General features: G+C 36.3%; 1 protein-coding gene across 2 annotated transcripts in view; it reads left to right on the top strand.

The window, feature by feature from the left end:
* RASGRF2 (Ras protein-specific guanine nucleotide-releasing factor 2) overlaps positions 1-18,561 on the top strand; it is a 126,073-nt gene that overhangs the window by 63,635 nt on the left and 43,877 nt on the right. Inside the window, exons 10-17 of one of the 2 annotated variants that reach the window (XM_010578069.1) lie at positions 1,902-2,062; positions 3,068-3,134; positions 3,983-4,119; positions 7,288-7,370; positions 9,441-9,689; positions 10,003-10,391; positions 13,714-13,839; positions 15,126-15,215. In XM_010578069.1, the coding sequence (XP_010576371.1) occupies positions 1,902-2,062; positions 3,068-3,134; positions 3,983-4,119; positions 7,288-7,370; positions 9,441-9,689; positions 10,003-10,391; positions 13,714-13,839; positions 15,126-15,215 (1,302 nt within the window). Of the gene's footprint in view, positions 1-1,901; positions 2,063-3,067; positions 3,135-3,982; positions 4,120-7,287; positions 7,371-9,440; positions 9,690-10,002; positions 10,392-13,710; positions 13,840-15,125; positions 15,216-18,561 lie in introns of both variants that reach the window. The other variant, XM_010578068.1, reaches the window with a different exon arrangement.

Raw genomic sequence — 18,561 nt, 5'->3', positions numbered from 1 at the left:
AATCAAAAACGAGAGTGGGGGGGGGGGGGGGGGAGGGGGAAGAAGCTACCTGTAAAGCTGTATCTGTAAGGATATAATATTTTTAGATACTGTTATTCCAAGAGGCAAAGCAGAAACAAAATGTACAGATTCAATATTGTGACCCTAAATGTATAGAGGGAATTTCAGGAGAAAAATGACCCTGAGAATTTTGTGATGGGAAGTTACTTGCAAATTGTTTTGTACACACTCCTTGGCCTTGTAATGGGACATAGAGGGCTGTCAGTGTGACATAGGAAGTCACCGATCCAACACACAAGAATGGTCTCCTTGTCTTTCACAGTTGAGGCAGGTAGGCTGTCTTGTCCAGGGGAAATGTACAACCAATAAGTATTTATGGGGTTTGGTCAGAATTTAAGTGAACTGAAAAAATGTTCCAGAACTTTGCAAATTTCTAGAGTATAACTTCACTGTTTTGTTGCAGTGACACAAATCACGTAGTGCTCATTTAGTTTAAATGTGAATTGGCTGTCAAAGAACACTGTTCCGTTGCAGATTTACTGGTGTATATTTTGCTATGCCAGACAGTATAAGTTTCAAATATATTAACAACTTAAGGCTAATTAATTAAATATACAGAGGGAGCTAAGTGTAGAAAAATGTAGATAAAGAGTAGCCTTCTCAGTTACCTTAATTTCTCTGTTTGTTAGTTTAAGATTGTGTATGTGAACTTTGAACAAGATAATTTTTTTGACAATATAGAGTAAGAAATACTAATCTAGTATTTCATGGATAATTCTTTCAGGCTTGCATTGTGTCAAGACGCTGCCTCTAGTTGGAGCTTTGATATAGCTGTGCGAGTCCAATATCTTGTTGCCTCTCAAAGAGGCAAGCCAGTATCTAGCCTCTCATGCTTGTTCTGCTGCTGTTAGTTCCTTTGCATCATCACTGGTGCTTTTTTGACCTTGCATTGAGGCATATCAGGGAGCTAAGTCAGCTACTTCTTTGTAGCATTAGTTTCCTGCTGGTTTAGCTCTATTAGCTAGCTAATGTTGGAATAAGATGAGAGGCAGTCTAAGGGTGATAGTAAGGATAGATGTGTGGGAATAAGATTAGGAGGTCTCTTGGCTGCCCTGTCTGGTAACAGCAAGTTGTGTCATAAATTCTTTCCCTTCAATATATAGAGGAATTGCACTTCACTACCAAATTTAACTCCAGATCCAAATTTGGAAGTGATACACATAGTGATATCAATCTAGAAAAGTTGGTCAGAGGCTGGTTTTGAGGCATGAAACAGCACAGAAGCAAAGCTGTCCCCAGTCTGGAGTTCTGCAGAGCACAAATTCAGACTTATGTAATGAGGTTCAATTTAGTTCAGAAGTGTTTTACTGGTAACACATTTTAGATGAGCTGTGGAGCACTGAAAATTATGCAGTATGAGATAAGAAGAAGCAATATGTGCTTCATTTCCATCTCTCTTGCACACAGGCACACACACATACACAAACTCTTTTCCTTCAAAACCTGTTCTTTTCATCCTCTGTCTCTTTGGCTTGGAAGTAATTATCTTTTCCAAGTCTTGCAGCTGTCAAAAGTGCAGTTTGCTGTTCAGCTTCATTTTCTGATCAATGTGCTATTAGTGTGTTTAAATTGCAACAGAATTTGCCCAAGATCTAATCCTGCCATGTACATAAGTATTAGTCTAGACTGTACTTGCTTGACTCTATTTATTGTAAAAAACAAAGCAAACTTGTGCAAAAAATGATGATCAACTTCTGCTTAAAAGAGATGCTGATGTTTATTGATACTTACTAGAATGAAAAGTTATATTAATTAATATCATAATATTCAATACATTAACACTCCAAATGTGCCTACTAAATATTACTACAGAACAGTAAATTTTCCATCTTTATTATCAGGTTCCCTTATTCAAGTCCCTTCAGTTGAGAGGGGGAAACTTAGTAAAGTTCGTCTGGGATCATTATCTTTGAAGAAAGAAGGAGAAAGGCAGTGCTTCTTATTTACAAAACATTTTTTAATTTGTACAAGAAGTTCAGGAGGAAAACTGCACCTTCTTAAGGTATAGATTTTAAATTATGGCTCAGTTTACAAAATGAAAACACAGCTTCAGTGAATTTTCAATATTTTATTATTTTATGGCTTTAACGTGAGATTTGCATGTGTTGTTATAAACAGAAGTGAGGTGATGGACAGAAGTTAACTGCTTTGTCTTCTCATTGCAAATAATAGAATTCAGCCAAAGTTCTTACTAACTACAATTTTTTTTCTAGAACCGTGTAATTCTAATAAGCTGGGAGTTAAAAACAAGACATTGGCGTGTCTATTTGTATAAGCTAGCACTGAATAGAAGTCAGTTTTCAGTCCGTAAATCAGCCAGTACAACCCCATGGAATTACCAAAGAATATTTTCCAGAGCTCTAATAAAATTAATTTTAAAAGTCAATTCTGTTTTCCTGAACAGCACATTCTCTTAAACTGAAACCTCTTCTAAGAATACTCTAGTTATATTTGTTGAGAATCAGGCTTTCATACTGTTGGCTTGTGATTAAAGAGATGTTGGTAGTTTACAGAGTGGATTATGTTGAATAGAATTTTAATTTGACAAAGACATTTCCGAGAGGTTATTGAAACTGTTTGTATGCTTTCTCACTTTTCACCCCTTACATCATTCAAGTATTTTGCAAAATAAATAGAGTATAACTGAACCTTTAAAAAAAATCTTGTATGTATTTGATTTAAATTCAGGAGAAGATAAAATTCTAGTTACCTTTTTTGAAACTTGTGAACAAGTCTGTATGTGAGATTAATTATAATCATGTAAAAATGAAAGAGATTTTGTACATGTAAGTATATTATTAATTTGTGGGATTAAGAAAAATGCTGTATTTTATCTATGTAGCTTTAGTTCTTGAGGAAAAATGTGCATCATGAAATTGATGTATCTTCCTAAGAGCTCTGAGTAATGTAAAACCTTAAAGTAAGGTATATCAAAGTTTAAAAATAACTATAATGACAAATGGGAACAAATGTCAAAATTTGTGAAAAATGTGCTTTGTTTTCATAGACAGGAGGTGTTCTGTCTTTAATAGAGTGCACATTGATCGAGGAGACAGACACGAGTGATGATGATTGTAAGTTAAATTCAGCTGTTTGTAGTAATTACCATTTCTAGTTTCTTAAAATTGGTACCCTTTGTTTATTTTTCATAAGAGCAAATTGATATGTTCTCGCCTTTCATAAAGCCAGAGGAATACAGCATTGAACTGATTCAGTAGAAGAGATGTTTTAATAGTGGGCATGCTGGCTTTGATAAGGGTTTGTTTTGTTGTTTCTTGCTGTTGACATCTCACATAGGATTTTCAAGTAGACTGGCTGAAGGAATGTGACAAATTATTTGCTGACTTTTGTATACAACTTCACCCGGAGGATCTCAGAAAGAAGAAAATATGCCTTAAAAGAAGAAGCAGATAATTGGGTTTCTTAAATACATGGGGGTTGAGTGAGTTGGCAGAATTAGCGGAAAGTTTTTCTCTTGGACTCCCTACAGATCTTGACTGCAAGCTTGTTCAAATGAAATAACAAAACACATTCCCAAGCTGATTTTACTGTTACTCATTTTGGCTTCCATCCTGCAGTTTTTGGCAAGTTTTGCACTTGAATTGTGGAAGTAGTTTCATTAATTTCAGTAATACTTCTAGTATGCTGAGAGTATATCAGCATAGATGTATTAAAAGGATTTTAGCCTTATTTGGTATCTTTAAAAGTAAAGTATAGCAACTCCCACTCCTGCATATTTGCAGCTTTTTTTTTAATTTGGTGTATGTGAAAAACAAAATGAGTTTTGGATCCTGAGTTAGATTTGCTCTTTGTCAGAGAGATGTTTTAAAGTAACTTCTATTTTAAATGAAACCATTATTTTCTTTGTCTTATAGTCTGAAGTCTCACATTTTGACTTTTTTTCTCCTCTCTGGCTGTAAAGCAAAAGGTACTGGACAAGTGTTTGGACACCTTGATTTCAGGCTTGTGGTTGAACCTCCCGATGCTCCTGCTTTTACTGTTGTCCTTTTAGCCCCATCACGACAGGAGAAAGCTGCATGGACAAGTGATATAAGTCAGGTAGCTTAATGCGTTCTTTATCTTGTTTGTATTGAGATCTTAGTTTATTCTGTATTTCTGAAAACTAATCCAGGAGAGGGATATTGATTTCTTGAGGGCTGATTTGCTGTGATACATGTGAAAAACCCTTAGTGTTACATGTTTTCCTCAAAATTCTGTCTTTGCATTTGAGTCATCAGTGATTGATTTCTAAAGGTGCTACCGTTGCTGGCAACATCTCCAGATTAATTGTCATCATGAGCAGAAATTGCTTAAAAATAAGTATTCTGAGTTACTTTCTTGTGGACCAACTTTTTTAAAGGAACAAAAATACGAAGATAAAAATCTCAAAATATGGTATGAGCTGCAACTCAGTGCATACACATCTTACAGACAGACCTGATTGGGGAATTTTTTACAAAATGGATTTTCAGTGAATTGTTCCACTGTTGTTCCACTGACAAGTATTGCAATTATTTGCTGGAGAAGAAATTTCCAGGCCATTTAAGAACTGTCCTGGAACACGGGACACCCAGGAATAAGTAAATTCTTAGCCTAAATAATAATAAATTTAAATGAGAAAGTCATCTGCAGTCCATGTAGACTAGAGATTAGAGTTTGGGTCTGCCTCCAAAGGTCGGGTCGTCTCCTCCAAACCACTCAAACAATGCTACTGTGGTTTTAGGGGAAGAGCTGAAAAGCTCCACAGCTGAATTGAGCTGCATGCCTGCAAAGCTTGGAAGTGTCTTAGGAACGCAGAATTAAACACGACTAGCTGCGTACGGCTGAGAGAGCAAAGGATTGGCCAGACTGCCAGGGAAACAGTTAGAAGGGTTTCTCCCTTGATCCCTCTTTGAGGAAGGGGAGATCTCCCAGCTTTTGAAGACAGGGGTATTCTGAAGAGAGACGGGGCCAACAGTTAACAGAAGCTTGTAAGTGAAAGCCTGAGAAAACTGAGACCTGTTAGCATTGTGAGGCTGAAAAAGCTTCTCCATCCTTACATAGGAAGGGAAGCAAGAGATGCTGAGGGGATAAGCAGCAGCTTAAAAGAGAAGAAGGAGTAAGAAGGGGCACAAGAAGCTGTGCAGACTGCAGACATTTGGGGCATGAATTGGTACCATTGTTTACAAATGGCAATCAAGTCAGTTGACTTAGTACTTTATCTGGAGAGAGCAATAAAGAAGAAAATAACTGGAGAAAGAAAATTTGGGGTGAAAATTTAGATAATGCATGAAAACTTCTAAACAATTGAGATCACTGGTCTCTTGAAAACCAGATTGTGTTTCTGAATGAGCCCATTGCCAGCAGAAATGTTGCCATAAGAAATTACTGAATCGCCTGCCCAGAAGCATTTTTTTCTTTTTAACCCTGTCCACAACCCTCAAGGAGAACATACAAACTATGCTAACAAAAAGGGCCTATAAAAAGTATTTTTCTAGTAAATATGTGTTCTTCTATGTTTGCAAATAAAAAAAGTATACATGTAGTTGCTGTTCACTCACAGCGTTAGTCTTAGTGCCCAGAATTCTGCATCTTATTAAATTATATATGCATAAGACATATAAGTCGTATTTGTCTATATGTTCCTAGTGAGACTTCTTGAATTTATATTCCTTTCATGCAAACCATACACTTCTTATGGAAAATGCATGGGTTTTGTTGATGCTGAAGAAGCCTCCCCTCTTCTAGTTTGAGCTTATTGTCCTTCAGCTCTAGATCCCCTTTATACTCATTCCTTAGCTAGAATGCTAGTATCTGTCAGGGGGGTAGTAAATGCTAGGGCTATGCAGACTGAGGATAACAGTGGTGAATTACCTCAGGCAGTTTTATAATTGGTGCTAAGGGCTTCTTTGCAACATTTAGAATTAATACAGGGGAAATGATGTATTTTTATTAGATTTTTTTTCTCAGTGCTTTTAGGTAACAATTTGATAAAATCATAATGTGAATTGTTACAACTGCACTTTTCAAACAATCTTAACACCTGCATTTAAAAACACATACAGCTACATAGATCATATTTTAAATGTATAGCTATGTTAGATATATTTTAAACCTGAAGCAGTTTCTGATTATCTTGTTTGACCAATCTGACGTCAGTCATTATTTTGCTACGAGACCTTCCAAAGCCAGCAGACTATTTTTATTCTTTAAGTCTAGGTAAATGTATATGATAATTTTGTAAACTCCTTTCTACTGATGTAAAGAAATAATGTTTTTATATATATGTATGCATGATACTTGACAAATAAAACTAGACAGCATTACAAAGACGAGTCCTGTCGTGTTAAGTGGCAGGTACTTGTGGCAGACCATATAATCCTGATCCACTGGCAGATTCTGTGCTGACTTCCAAGAGCAAGGCTTGTGGTGCTCTGTTACCTTAACTACATAAAAGTACAAACCAGAAGATAATGGTGTACAAATGGCTTCGAGCTACCCCTGTGCACTGCCAGCACTGAGCTGCTTTGAGGCTTGAAGAACAGCTTATGCACCCCTAGTTTGTAGACTTCTACTGGCCACAGGACAGCCTGTAATTTCTAAAGCAGTATGTGCTGTGACCGTGCCCCAGAAGTGTCTTTCCAGCTTCTAATACCTAGCTCAAAACATTTATGTAAGAGTTTGCAAGGAGCTCCTTGGACAGCATCTTCATAGCTATGTTTCACAATAAGAGCACCACTTGAATTTGTTTTTACAAGTGTGTTCCTAGCAACTGGTTATATTTCTCTTTGGTCTTTTTGCACAGTGTAAAGGTTAAGGTATTAGTGTATCTGTTTGTGTATAAAGTATTCCAACTTTCTTGCAGTGTTGATTTTTCAAACTTAACTCTCATTCAGGAAATGCTAGAAATATTTAATTTCATTCAGTTTTAAAGAAACTTCAAAGGAAATTTCACTTCCAACTCAAAATACTTAATCCTGTGGGAAGAAGGATGCTGAGCTGAATATCCTGAGTGTGCTGGTAAAGATGCATGGACTTGCAGATGTGCAAATCAAAGGCAGAAGACTAACAAAGCATGTCCACTATAATTCTTGCATCACTGCTTTTCATTTATGAAAATACCTTGTACCAATCAGTCCATACCTTGTAAAATTTATGCTTTAAGCCTACAAAGATAGGAAAAGTGTGAAAGTAAGTCTCCTTACCCTGTGTTTTGATTTCAACAGTTCTCAATATTTGTTTTCACAGTGCATTGATAATATAAGGTGCAATGGTTTAATGACCATAGTGTTTGAAGAAAACTCTAAAGTCACAGTGCCGCATATGATCAAGTAAGTGCATCATTTTTTTCCCCAGTGAATAAAATATCTTCTTGGTTTTTTGTAATAAAAGTTTTAACAAAAGAAAATAAATTAATTTTTTCCCCTGTTTTTGTTCAATGGAATTAATTCTACATCCCAAAATGTATCTTTTCAAATCTTTTTCTGGATATGGTAGGGATGACTCAAAATGGTAAACTCTCCATTCACAGTATTGGACTGTATCACAGCTCAGATTTATCTATTATTTGTGAAGTTGCTTTCAATTATGGTTCAGATGGATAATTTTATTCTCTGTTAGCTTTTCTCTGTCATACCACTCATAATTTTATTGAATGTGTTTTTAAATGTCTTCACAATTTAGGTGACTGCAGACAAGTATCGTTTTCCAAGGTATTTTATTGTATTGGCCAAAATCTTTCTTCTCTTCGTTGCTCTTATTTCTGAGAAAAAATTATTTTCTCTCATAGTTTTAACTGATCACATCAAGGTGACATCATTATTCATTAACCTGCTTCCTTCATCCTTGGAGTCTTTCAGTAATTTATTGTGATAAGTAATTTTTATTTGTAGACAGCAATTTTCAATACATGATTCCAAATTTCTAACACAATTTTACATCTTGGATCCTCTACAGATCTGTATTTACATGAGTTTTACCTACTATTATGCAATATAAATATTAAGGAATAGAATGTAGGGATAGAAACAGAAGTATTTGCTTTCTTACTGTTACCTGTCACTAGACCATTTCTCTCTCTTTGATGTACTCCATACATGAAGCTTTCTCAAATGCCTGTTTTGTAGTTGTTGCCTCTCCTCTCTTTGTATATGTTTAGAGATGAAGAAGAGATAAAATCTGTGAATACACTGTTAGGACATATAACTTTGATCCCAGGAAAGAAGGCATTTTATTGTCTTCACTTTTATTCCAGGAACTCTCCAGTGTGTAAACACTTCTGTTACCTGCTGAATGTTAAAAATATGTTCATCTGTTTTCAAATTGTAGAGTACAGCAAGGTCTGAATCCTAATGTCAAGAGAAAGAAATCTTAATTCTAAAAAAAAGCATACAGGATCTTAACAACAGACACAAATTTGCTGTTCTCTTTCTGAGATTTTACTCATCTGATTTTTAGCACACATTGACTTTTAGAGTCAGATGTCTTTGGATGAAATAAAAAAAAAGGTCAATTTTCTGAGGACCCGACTTAAGAAAGAAGAATTTTTTGGTTGTTTCTTTTATGTAATGCAGTGTAAAAGTGTGTGGAATATCTTGATGGTGTATTCTAAGAAAATCCAATCATTTTTAATGAAAAGAACAGGCAGTATTGAAAGATGCTTTACGTAGTATCTATCCCCTTTTTTTACAAACTAAGCCTTCAACTAGATAAAACTAAGCAAAACTGAATTTGGAAAAAAACCATTGTGAGTAAGGTTAAGTAAATGATTCATTTTTGTTTTGATGTTCAAACAAAAATTAGTCCTTTTTTTTTTTTACTGAAACAAAGCCTCTCCATGGTTTCTGCTTTGAAATTTGAGATGTTTCATGCTGTTCCCTTTTTCTTTTAAAAAAAAAAAAAATTCTTGTAGCCTGAGGGCAGGTGTTACCTTGCAGGTGAGCCTTAAGCTTAGTAAGGAGTTAATTTTCCTCTCTTTTGCTAGGGTCCATTAGTTTATTTTAGATAGAGCTAGATCCCAGCAGAAAATATTGCAATCAGTCTATTATTCTTTTGTTAGCTTCTGCTAAGTTTGGACAACAGTCTGAAAGAGACAAGAAGGGACAATTCTGCCTCCTGTTCCATTTCAGAAATTTAAGCATCATTAATGGTTTCTTAGACTTTGAAATGTAAATTAAGTATTTGTCAAAAATAAAATTTAAATTCCCTTAGTTATGGCATAAAATATAACTGAATGGAAGCAGGTATTGCCACAGATTAAGAGTTTTCTTGTGTTGATGAAATACAAGAATACATATATATTTGGTGATTGTATGTTGACAGGAGCAGCTAAAGTGATATCACTACTGTACCATAGTCATTCTTCCTCTTTGGTAAAATATTCTAAATTTAACTTTGTGTAGATCTGATGCTCGTCTTCATAGAGATGACATTGATATCTGCTTCAGCAAAACACTGAATTCCTGCAAAGTACCTCAAATCCGTTACGCAAGCGTTGAGCGCCTTTTGGAGCGGCTAACAGACTTGCGATTTCTAAGTATTGATTTTCTGAATACTTTCCTACATACTTACCGCATATTTACTACTGCAGCTGTTGTACTGGAAAAACTTTCAGACATATACAGGCGGCCCTTCACTTCCATTCCCGTCAGGTGAGCTCTGGGGTTTTTCCCATCTGTCATAGGTTTCTTACAGAATTACCATGCTGGCATTTGTTGTTGGCATTGTTGAAACCATGATTTTCTGTTATATAAATAATCTAAGAAGAAAGTTCTTCCTTTGTAAATATGACGTAACTTCTTAGGTAAGTCTGTCTCAACTTTCTGCCCAGGCTTTGAGGACTAAGTGTCATACAGATTTTGCAGTGCCATGCATATTTGCACAAAATTTGTTCATAAGTGTTTTCACTTAAATCTGCTAGGTGTTTGTTATGATCTGTTGCTTTTTTTTGTTTCTTACTCTCAGGTCTTTGGAGTTATTCTTTGCTACCAGTCAAAACAACAGAGGAGAGTACCTGGCTGATGGGAAGTCACCACATCTCTGTCGCAAGTTTTCTTCTCCTCCTCCATTGTCACTCTCCAGAACTTCGTCACCTGTCAGAACCCGAAAACTGTCGTTGACCTCACCACTGAATTCAAGGATTGGTGCCCTTGACCTCTCTACTTCATCTGTGGCGAGCAGTCCTACCTCGACCTACAGCCCAGCCACCTCCCCACCGCCAACGGGTAGTAAAGTACCCCTGGACCTCAGCAAAGGGCCCTCCTCTCCTGAGCAAAGCCCTGGCTCCATTGAGGACAGCTTGGAGAACCCTCGTGTTGACCTCTGTAACAAGCTGAGGAGAAGCATTCGAAGAGGTATTAACATACCCACAAAATACTGAATGTTACTTTTGATGAATAGGGTAGTCTCTAAGGTAGGCTTGACTTTTATCAGATTACTGCTGAGAAGTTGTTTCTCACATCTTTTTTTTTTCTCCTGATCACCATCAGTTGTGTTGTGAAACCAAATACTCTGCTCTCTCTTTCATCTCTAGTAGAGGCTGCGATGTGTTGTCTGTTTCCACCGCTTTGTTGCTTCTTGTAGGAATAGTAGTATGGCAGAATGGCCTTGTGCATTTTCCCTTCAGCAGAGCGTGAAGGAGAAAGGCCGAAGGAAATACTTGATGCCAGTTGTGTTTCCTGAGGTGAAAGATTTTGGAGTTGTACCATTACTACAGGAAGTAAAATATTAAGTTAAAAAGAAATAGGGATGTAAACACGTAACAGCTTTAACATGTACATAACAGGGCTAGTTTTCCAGGAGGATTTCATCACTAATCCAAACAGATAATTTATGTGATACACTTGGTACATTGGTGAGATTCATACCACCTGGTTGTTATCCATCCAGAAGGTAGATGTCTAATATAGATTAATTGCTCCTGGGCAAATGCCTGCTTTCCTCTACGGGTTGGGTAGAGCACCTTGGAATAGGTACTGCTTCCAGAGGCCTAAAGTTAGTTGATATAAACCTCAATGGGATCATTGTATTTATATATGGCAAAGCAAGAATGTATCTCTAATTTCATAGGATACATAAGTGTGCACCTATTTCTTATTGCTCTTTGGGGATGGAGAGGTGGTCTTCTGAACTAGAATAGAAGTATACAGTAATTTTTTGTATTGTTGTTACACGAAACAGAAGACAAGGAAATAAAAAAAAATGCTATTTTTTCCCTAAAATTCATGTTTAGAAAAGGTCTTGCATGGCCTGACTCACAGTCTGAGGAATTTGAACTGTTAATCTGAGCAAAATGTAGCTCAATTTTACTTGCAAGTACTGTAACAATGAAAATTGATACAACCCAAGAGGGAAGAAGAAGAAGATTATCAAACATAAACTAAGAAAAATATGATTGTAGCATTATGTCTACTCCTTATTGATGAATTGAAATAAGAAATTTGATGTTGTATTATACAGAGAGATTGTTTTTACAGAATGTAGTCTCTTGTTTAAAAAAAAATTGCCCACCTTAGCATTATAGGAGTCTATGCTTGCCCATGCTTTATGCTTTCATAAAATGCTGGTTGGCTGTTATACTTAATAATTATATTTCTGTATGCTGGATGTTTTTAAATGAATAGCATTACAGACCATTTATATATATAAAATATAGTATTTTACTATGTAGAGTTGGACAAATTCTTCTTGTGCACTAGTGTAACCACATTGAAATCCACGTGATAGCACAGCATGTCCCAAAATAGAGGCCATGCATTAGAAGTAATTGTACACAGGTAACTGCAGGCTTATGTGTAATGTTTTTTGCTATATACTGTAAAGTAAACTAGTAAAGAATAACCTATTCTGACCTAGTGTTAGCACTAGGCATTGTTGCAGAGGTATTAAGATTTTGCATTCTAGTCTATCAAAGCTGGAAGTGTCATCTGGGCAGCATGAGAAACATTTGGAAATGCCAAGAACCTCATATAAATGCTAAATTGCTGTCTGTGCAGTGTCTCCAGTCCCTTTGGGGATCTCCCGCTGAACAATTTGCACTCAGTTTGGAGGAATTTGCAGCTATATAGCTCTGTTCCGTGGGGTAAAGTCCTTTTGTCACACAGCTGCATAGAGCATGTTGAGGAAGAGGAGTAAGTTTAAAGAAAAAATCTCACAAGGGGAATGGAAATGGGTAGTAGGAGAACTACAAAATGCTAATCTGCACGTTGCCTGTCATACGTAATGCGTTTTTTTGGTTTTAAAGTTTTCTGGGTAAGGATGCCATTTCTACTTAAGCAGGAGGCACCACCCCCTTATGGTTAATACTGTTGCTCTGGTACTGTTAGATTTCCAAGAAAACAGCTGTGGCTAACTCTGAATCCAATATAACCGTACAAATTCTGTTCAGCAGGACGTATTATAGTGGTTGTTGTTCTCCTTGAATGTTGTCCATTTACATCCTGGAATTTCACCTTCTTCACCCACTTCCAAAGTTGTTGTTTGCTTTCAAAGTTTTTGTTTTCCAAAGTTTTTGTTTATATATATATTTTTCGATATACAATGCTTATGCTGCTGGCACAGTTGTAACTCATATCAAATGCAGGATATATTTTATCAGCTTCTTTTCCCTCATTTTGGAAGTAGTATTTCTGCCATTCCTTTTTTATTCTTTTATAGAGGAACTCCTCCATGGAGCAATCTGCTCTCCAGTACTGTTTGGCCATTTTATTGGGCAGTTTTTGATTACACATAGTTATCCACCAAGGATTATTTTCCCTAGCTCATACAAAACCTGTGAGTTCAAGTATCCTTAATACATGTGTATTTCACTGCATATTCTGCTGACTTAAAGTGCAGTCTTATCCAACCTATTTTTAAAACTGACAACTTGCTGGTTTTCACCAAGTTCCTTATTTATGAGTTTTTGTGTGGCTATGTCATTGGTACAAAACTTTCCCAGTCTTCTAACTCCATCCAGAGGATAATTATTGCTGAGTCTTGTTAATGCAAAAGTTTCATGGAAACTTCCAGAAGCAGCACTGTTTAAAAAACTATAAACCAGAGATCAAATGGAAACAACTTAGTGTTAGATGGTATTTAGTGGTATTAGGTTGGTATTGAAACACTGGTAATAAATGCTGTTAATTAATGGCCATTTTTAAAACATTACCAGTTTTGGTAATCACCAAATGGCTATCACCATCAGTGAAGCCCCCTTTGATGTACATACTCTTTTTTGTCATGCAGTACAGTTCATATTGTTCAAAGTTGATCATTTGCAGACTTTCTGTCTCTTGGTGTTTGTAAACTGAGAGTCTTGAATCACCCACATACTCTATAATCTCTGCAGAAGCACTCCGTATCTAAGACAAACTAACCTAATACTCTCTGCTTTAAAAAAGCGTATCTTAAAGCCCCATACTGTAGTTCTGTATGACCTCTTGGATATTTTCAAAGAATATTTATACTTTATAAATACATTAATTTAATGTAATATAATATAATACAATATAATATAATACAATGTAATATAATACAATAATTGATACATTAATATACATTGTTATAAATGTATTTTAATAAAATATAACGTAATATAATATAGTACAATATAATTATAATATAAAAAGTTCTAATAATGAGTTGCAAGTTACGAGTGATAATGCCAGTATTAACATTTACTGTCTTTTAAAGCAGCAGTTCTAGAATCTGTGTCAGTGGACCGGACAATCCCTGAAAGCACCTCGGCAGTGGATACCACAGAGCTTTCACCGTGTAGATCCCCTTCAACACCACGTCATCTCCGCTATCGTCAACCAGGAGGTAAGAAGCTGATGTTTCTTGCCTCTGTGAGTCACTTTAAAGAGTTTATGTACTAGAGCTGTAATCTTTGCAGGTTATTAGGAAAGAATCATGTTTGAATAATGTGTTTTGCTTGTATTTTCCTTATTTCTCAGGTATTTAAAAAAAAGCCGTTAGAATGTGAATTACGCTGGTTAATTTGTATAGTAATAACAAGAGACTTGGAAGCATATTGGGACTTTGGTAGGATGAAATATTCTGTACAGCTTGAGCAGGATGTGCCCAAGTTCAAGACTAATATTGAATCAGTCTTATTCTCACAAAACTCTCAAGACCTTGACAGATTTTTTTCAGCTACTAAGAGGACATACTTTGGGCACCATATGTAATCATGGAATACAAAACACCCATTATTGTCAATGGGGAGTGACTGTGTCTGTTTCTTCATATAACACTGAATATTTACAGATGGTGTCACATTATTCATTCCAAGATTTGAATAAACTGCTCAATTGAAGAGGAAGAGCGAGAGATGGAGCTCCTCAAATAGCTCTCACGTGACTCTTTGAAATCATTAGCAGAGCTGTGAGCTACGTCCATGAACGCTTAAAATGCTGCCATCTCATGTAAGCCAGATTTCTAGGCAGTTATTTCATGCCTGGGATTAAAACAACAAAACCAGAGCAGTGTCTTCTCAACTGTTAATAAGTTGCTGAGACACTTTAATTTTAAACCAATAGTAATCTTCTGTTACTGGGCATGTTTATGGTGAGATGACAAGATTTGGGAGTTGGAAACTGGGGAACAATGCCATATTATCTGAGTACTAGTCAGAAGCAAGGTTCACAGCGCCCCCTATAAAGTTTGATAAATTGTGCAGAACTGTACTCATCCTAGGCAGTGACCTGGGAAAATATGTGAATCTAGTTATCAGAAGTTGGTTAATATGCTTAGCTCTCTAACATGAATCTTTAGTTAGGTTGATTTTCTACACCATTGGTTTTGTCTTTTTTTTTTCCTTTTTCTGTTTGGTTACTTGTTGGTTCTGTTGGTTGCTTGTTCCTCACCTTGCCAGTGTCTTAGACACTTTTTTCCATAGCAACATTAATTATACTGACCTGGATATGAAACTTAAATTGCAAATAAGATTATGACGTTTTTATTTCCCTTAATATTAAGTCCTCTGGCAATGAAAACATAACATGTTCACAAAGTATAAACATTAGTGAAGATTTTAAGGTTTATTGTTGTGTAACTTGAAAAATATGAAAAGTATGTATCCTTTTCTCTGTCCATTTCCTTTACAGTACAAACTGCTGACAACAGCCACTGTTCGGTTTCTCCTGCTTCTGCTTTTGCTATTGCTACAGCTGCAGCAGGGCATGGGAGTCCACCAGGTGAGAGAAATGTGTTGTACCAAAGAGAGATAATAATAAGATACCTAGGTCTGAAAAGGTGAATATTTTTTAAGAACATACTTATCTGAATCCTAAATAGCCTCTGATTTGTTACTTGAATCTGCTGTTGTTTTGAGTCTGGAATCCTGCCCTTTGTGTGGACATTGCAGTACAGGATTCACAGATAATTGGAGCCTTGGCTTCCAATTATGTGGCCGTTATGAAAGCATTTGTAATGTAACACATTTAACTGAAAGTGGAATTGACTCATAAGAATGACTAAAACATCTTAAGGCAGGGTGTTCAGGTGCATCCACCCTGTTGCATTTCCTGCTGTGGCAGTCTGGAAATTTTGGCTGGTGAAGCAATATACGTCACCAAAGAGTAAAATCATCTTTTAGCCTGTTTATATACTACCCTGTCCTGGGGACTTGCCAGCAACCATCATTGTATCTGTTTGAAAGAAGTAAAGGATGAGAAGGTATTCAGAAATATCTTTTAGAACAAAACATGAAACCTATCAAATAAGGACTGCATACTATACCACATCTTCAAGAAACTCGTTAGAGCTTTGTGCCTTTGTTTTGTGGACTCTAAGAAGATTGCCATACTATTCAGTGAGATTTTGAACTATTGTGGTATAAGCCATTGATAGCTTTTCTTGCTGACTTAAATCAGAGTTATATTTGGCACTCCACATTTCCAGTTCACCTATCAATCAGTTGAATTCTTGTATTCTGTCCTTAATACTAGTCCAGCCTATTACTGAAAGGTTAATATTTTACGTATATGTAATCTTCCAAACACCTAGATCATATCTTTCTTGGTTTTATTTTTTTGTATTCACTTACAATTTTATTTTGAAAATGAGCTTTTTTATGCCCACGGTTGGTATATATAACAGCAGTTGTACTTCACTAAATTATTGCAAGTGTGTACTGTATATTCCTTGGAAAGCAGCTATGTTGTCTATTGACTGGAAGTATTTAGTGCAACTTAAAATACTTAAGTTTTGAATTCACTTGCTGTCTTGCTGTGTACCCTTTGACATATTAGTATTTTCCACTGAGTCCTGTCCTAGGTCATGGTACAAATAAAAAGCAACTTTTTTAAGGTCCACAAAATTACTTTTACTTTGCATTGACACACCCAAACCCCACAGTTCATTTTGATTATGTATGACAAAGCATAGTCCAACTGTAAATTAAAACCTGCCTCTTTTCCATCATAACAGTTGGAATGTCAAGAAACTGCTTTGAAGACCCTAGTCTCAAAATCACTCATGAAATTCTATGCAAGTCAGTAAATCATCACCATTGATTTCAGTGGATTTTGTATCCACTGTGTCTAAAGTTGTGGTCATTCACTTGAGTGAGTAGGCATCATGAGAAAATAATTTCTGGATAAACCTGGATCAGCACTCCTATTACTCTGGTGTATTTCCTGTGATCTTTAGATGGTAACAAGAGAGTAAAGTTCAGTTTTAGGAATTTTATGAACCTGTCACAAACATGTACTTAGTAATTTTTTTTGAAATTATGAGTATCCTCTGCCTTTGGAATCAGGCACTGTCAAGGAATCAGCAACATTTTGCTTTATGAATTAATTCCAGTATGTTTACAAATTGTTCAAAAAACACAGTAAGAATAAAAAATACTGTTTTTTCCTGCTAGGACCAATGCAATTAAAAATTACTGCTTTTATATTGCTAAAAGCACAACTTTTCAATATTTGTAGTATTGAAGTATGAGAGGAAATAAAATCTGCAGGTATGCAATCAATTGAAGGAATATCAAAGCATGGGGCTGTTGAAAAAGGAAAAAACAACATCCCTAATATTCTTAAGTACTTTTTTGTATTGCTGTTTAAGCTAGTTCTACATAAAAGGTCATTCTCCTGCGTGATGTAAAAGACCAATAAGAAGGTTCTGCAGCAAATCTGACAAGAAAAGTGTGTGGTGGGGAGTCTGAGGAGACTGAGCTGGAGCAAGGCTGGCCACATGTAATCAATATGAAAATTCAAGGCTACAAACCACAGCTCAAACAGCTGAATTACCTGTTTTGTAACTTGATGCAGTTCATCATGGTAGAGATGGTATTAAAGCTGCAGAGTCATGCAGTTCAAATTTGGGTAATTCAAATAATTTTATTTCTTCCCCATGTATATGTTATCATAATCATGCGTGTTTGTAAAATAATGCCTTTTTTTCCAGTGGGCTCCTGTCTCATTCACTGCATAGGGTGGACATGATCCCTCAGTGAATCAGTTTGGGTAGTGAATGAGATTTATGGCTTTTTTTCTTTTTTCAGTTGGTCCTTGGCCTCACTGCCGCAGACATTTTGATGTGTGCCATTTAATATACTCGTACATGGAACATAAATAGAATGGCAGGTGACATTCAGTGTTGATAAATACTAAGTGATGCACATGAGGAAAACTAGTCTCAGCTCTACACTTGAAAGGATGGTCTCTGTGCTGGACATTATTGCTCAGGAACAAGATCTGAGGATTACAGTAGATAGTTCCCTTAAACGATCTTAGTGCTCAGCAGGACCCAAAAAGGTAAAGGAAACATCAGGAATTATTAGCAGAGGAATAAAGGACAAAGCAGAGAAGACCAGCATAAATCCAGAATTTGCATGTATATTGAAGACTATGTAGAGTTGCGGTATGTCCTGTTTGAGGGGAGGGGATGAGAACTAGAGGAGGCTGAGAGTTTGTAATCAAGGATGAGTGGAAGTATAAAATGGCTTCTGTGCATTTGGAGTTTAGAGAAGAGATTACTTGGAGGGTTGATGAGAAAGTTCTGCAAAATCATGCATGTCACAGGGAGGGTAAGTAGGCATTTGTTGCTTTTTCTGATGCAAGAGGTAGGAGGCAACAGATTAATTTCATGAGGCCAAGGTTCAAAGCAAACATGAGTTTCTGGTTCTTTGTGCAATGAATATAAGGCCTTTGAGATTCTGCTGAGTGACATTGGGAAATTAAGAGATCCAGGTTCAAAAAGTGGACAGCTGCCTGCAAGTGAGAGTAGTAGTTTCTACGCTGGAAACTAGAACAGATCAGGACCTGAAATCAGTTGAAGGTTGTGGGAGAGTATTAGGAGGTAAGAGTCATCTGTGTGTCTTCTGTTCTCAGTGTTCCCTGAAGCCATCTGGCTTCTAGCCGTTTTGTTTTGTTTGCTGTGTTTTCCCAGGGTATGATCCCTTAGCTCTTCTCAACTTTCCGTCTTCCAGTTCTGACTGTTCAAGGATGCATTGAGGCAAGCAGGTTAACAGACTCATTGGAAAGTCCTGTAGTCACACACTCTACCAGAACCAAACACGAAGAGTATTTAATCATCTCC

This window comes from Haliaeetus leucocephalus, unplaced genomic scaffold (assembly GCF_000737465.1).
Source record: "Haliaeetus leucocephalus isolate CR32 unplaced genomic scaffold, Haliaeetus_leucocephalus-4.0 Scaffold598, whole genome shotgun sequence".
Classification (NCBI taxonomy): Eukaryota; Metazoa; Chordata; class Aves; order Accipitriformes; family Accipitridae; genus Haliaeetus; species Haliaeetus leucocephalus.
This window is presented reverse-complemented; position numbering and strand designations above follow the sequence as displayed.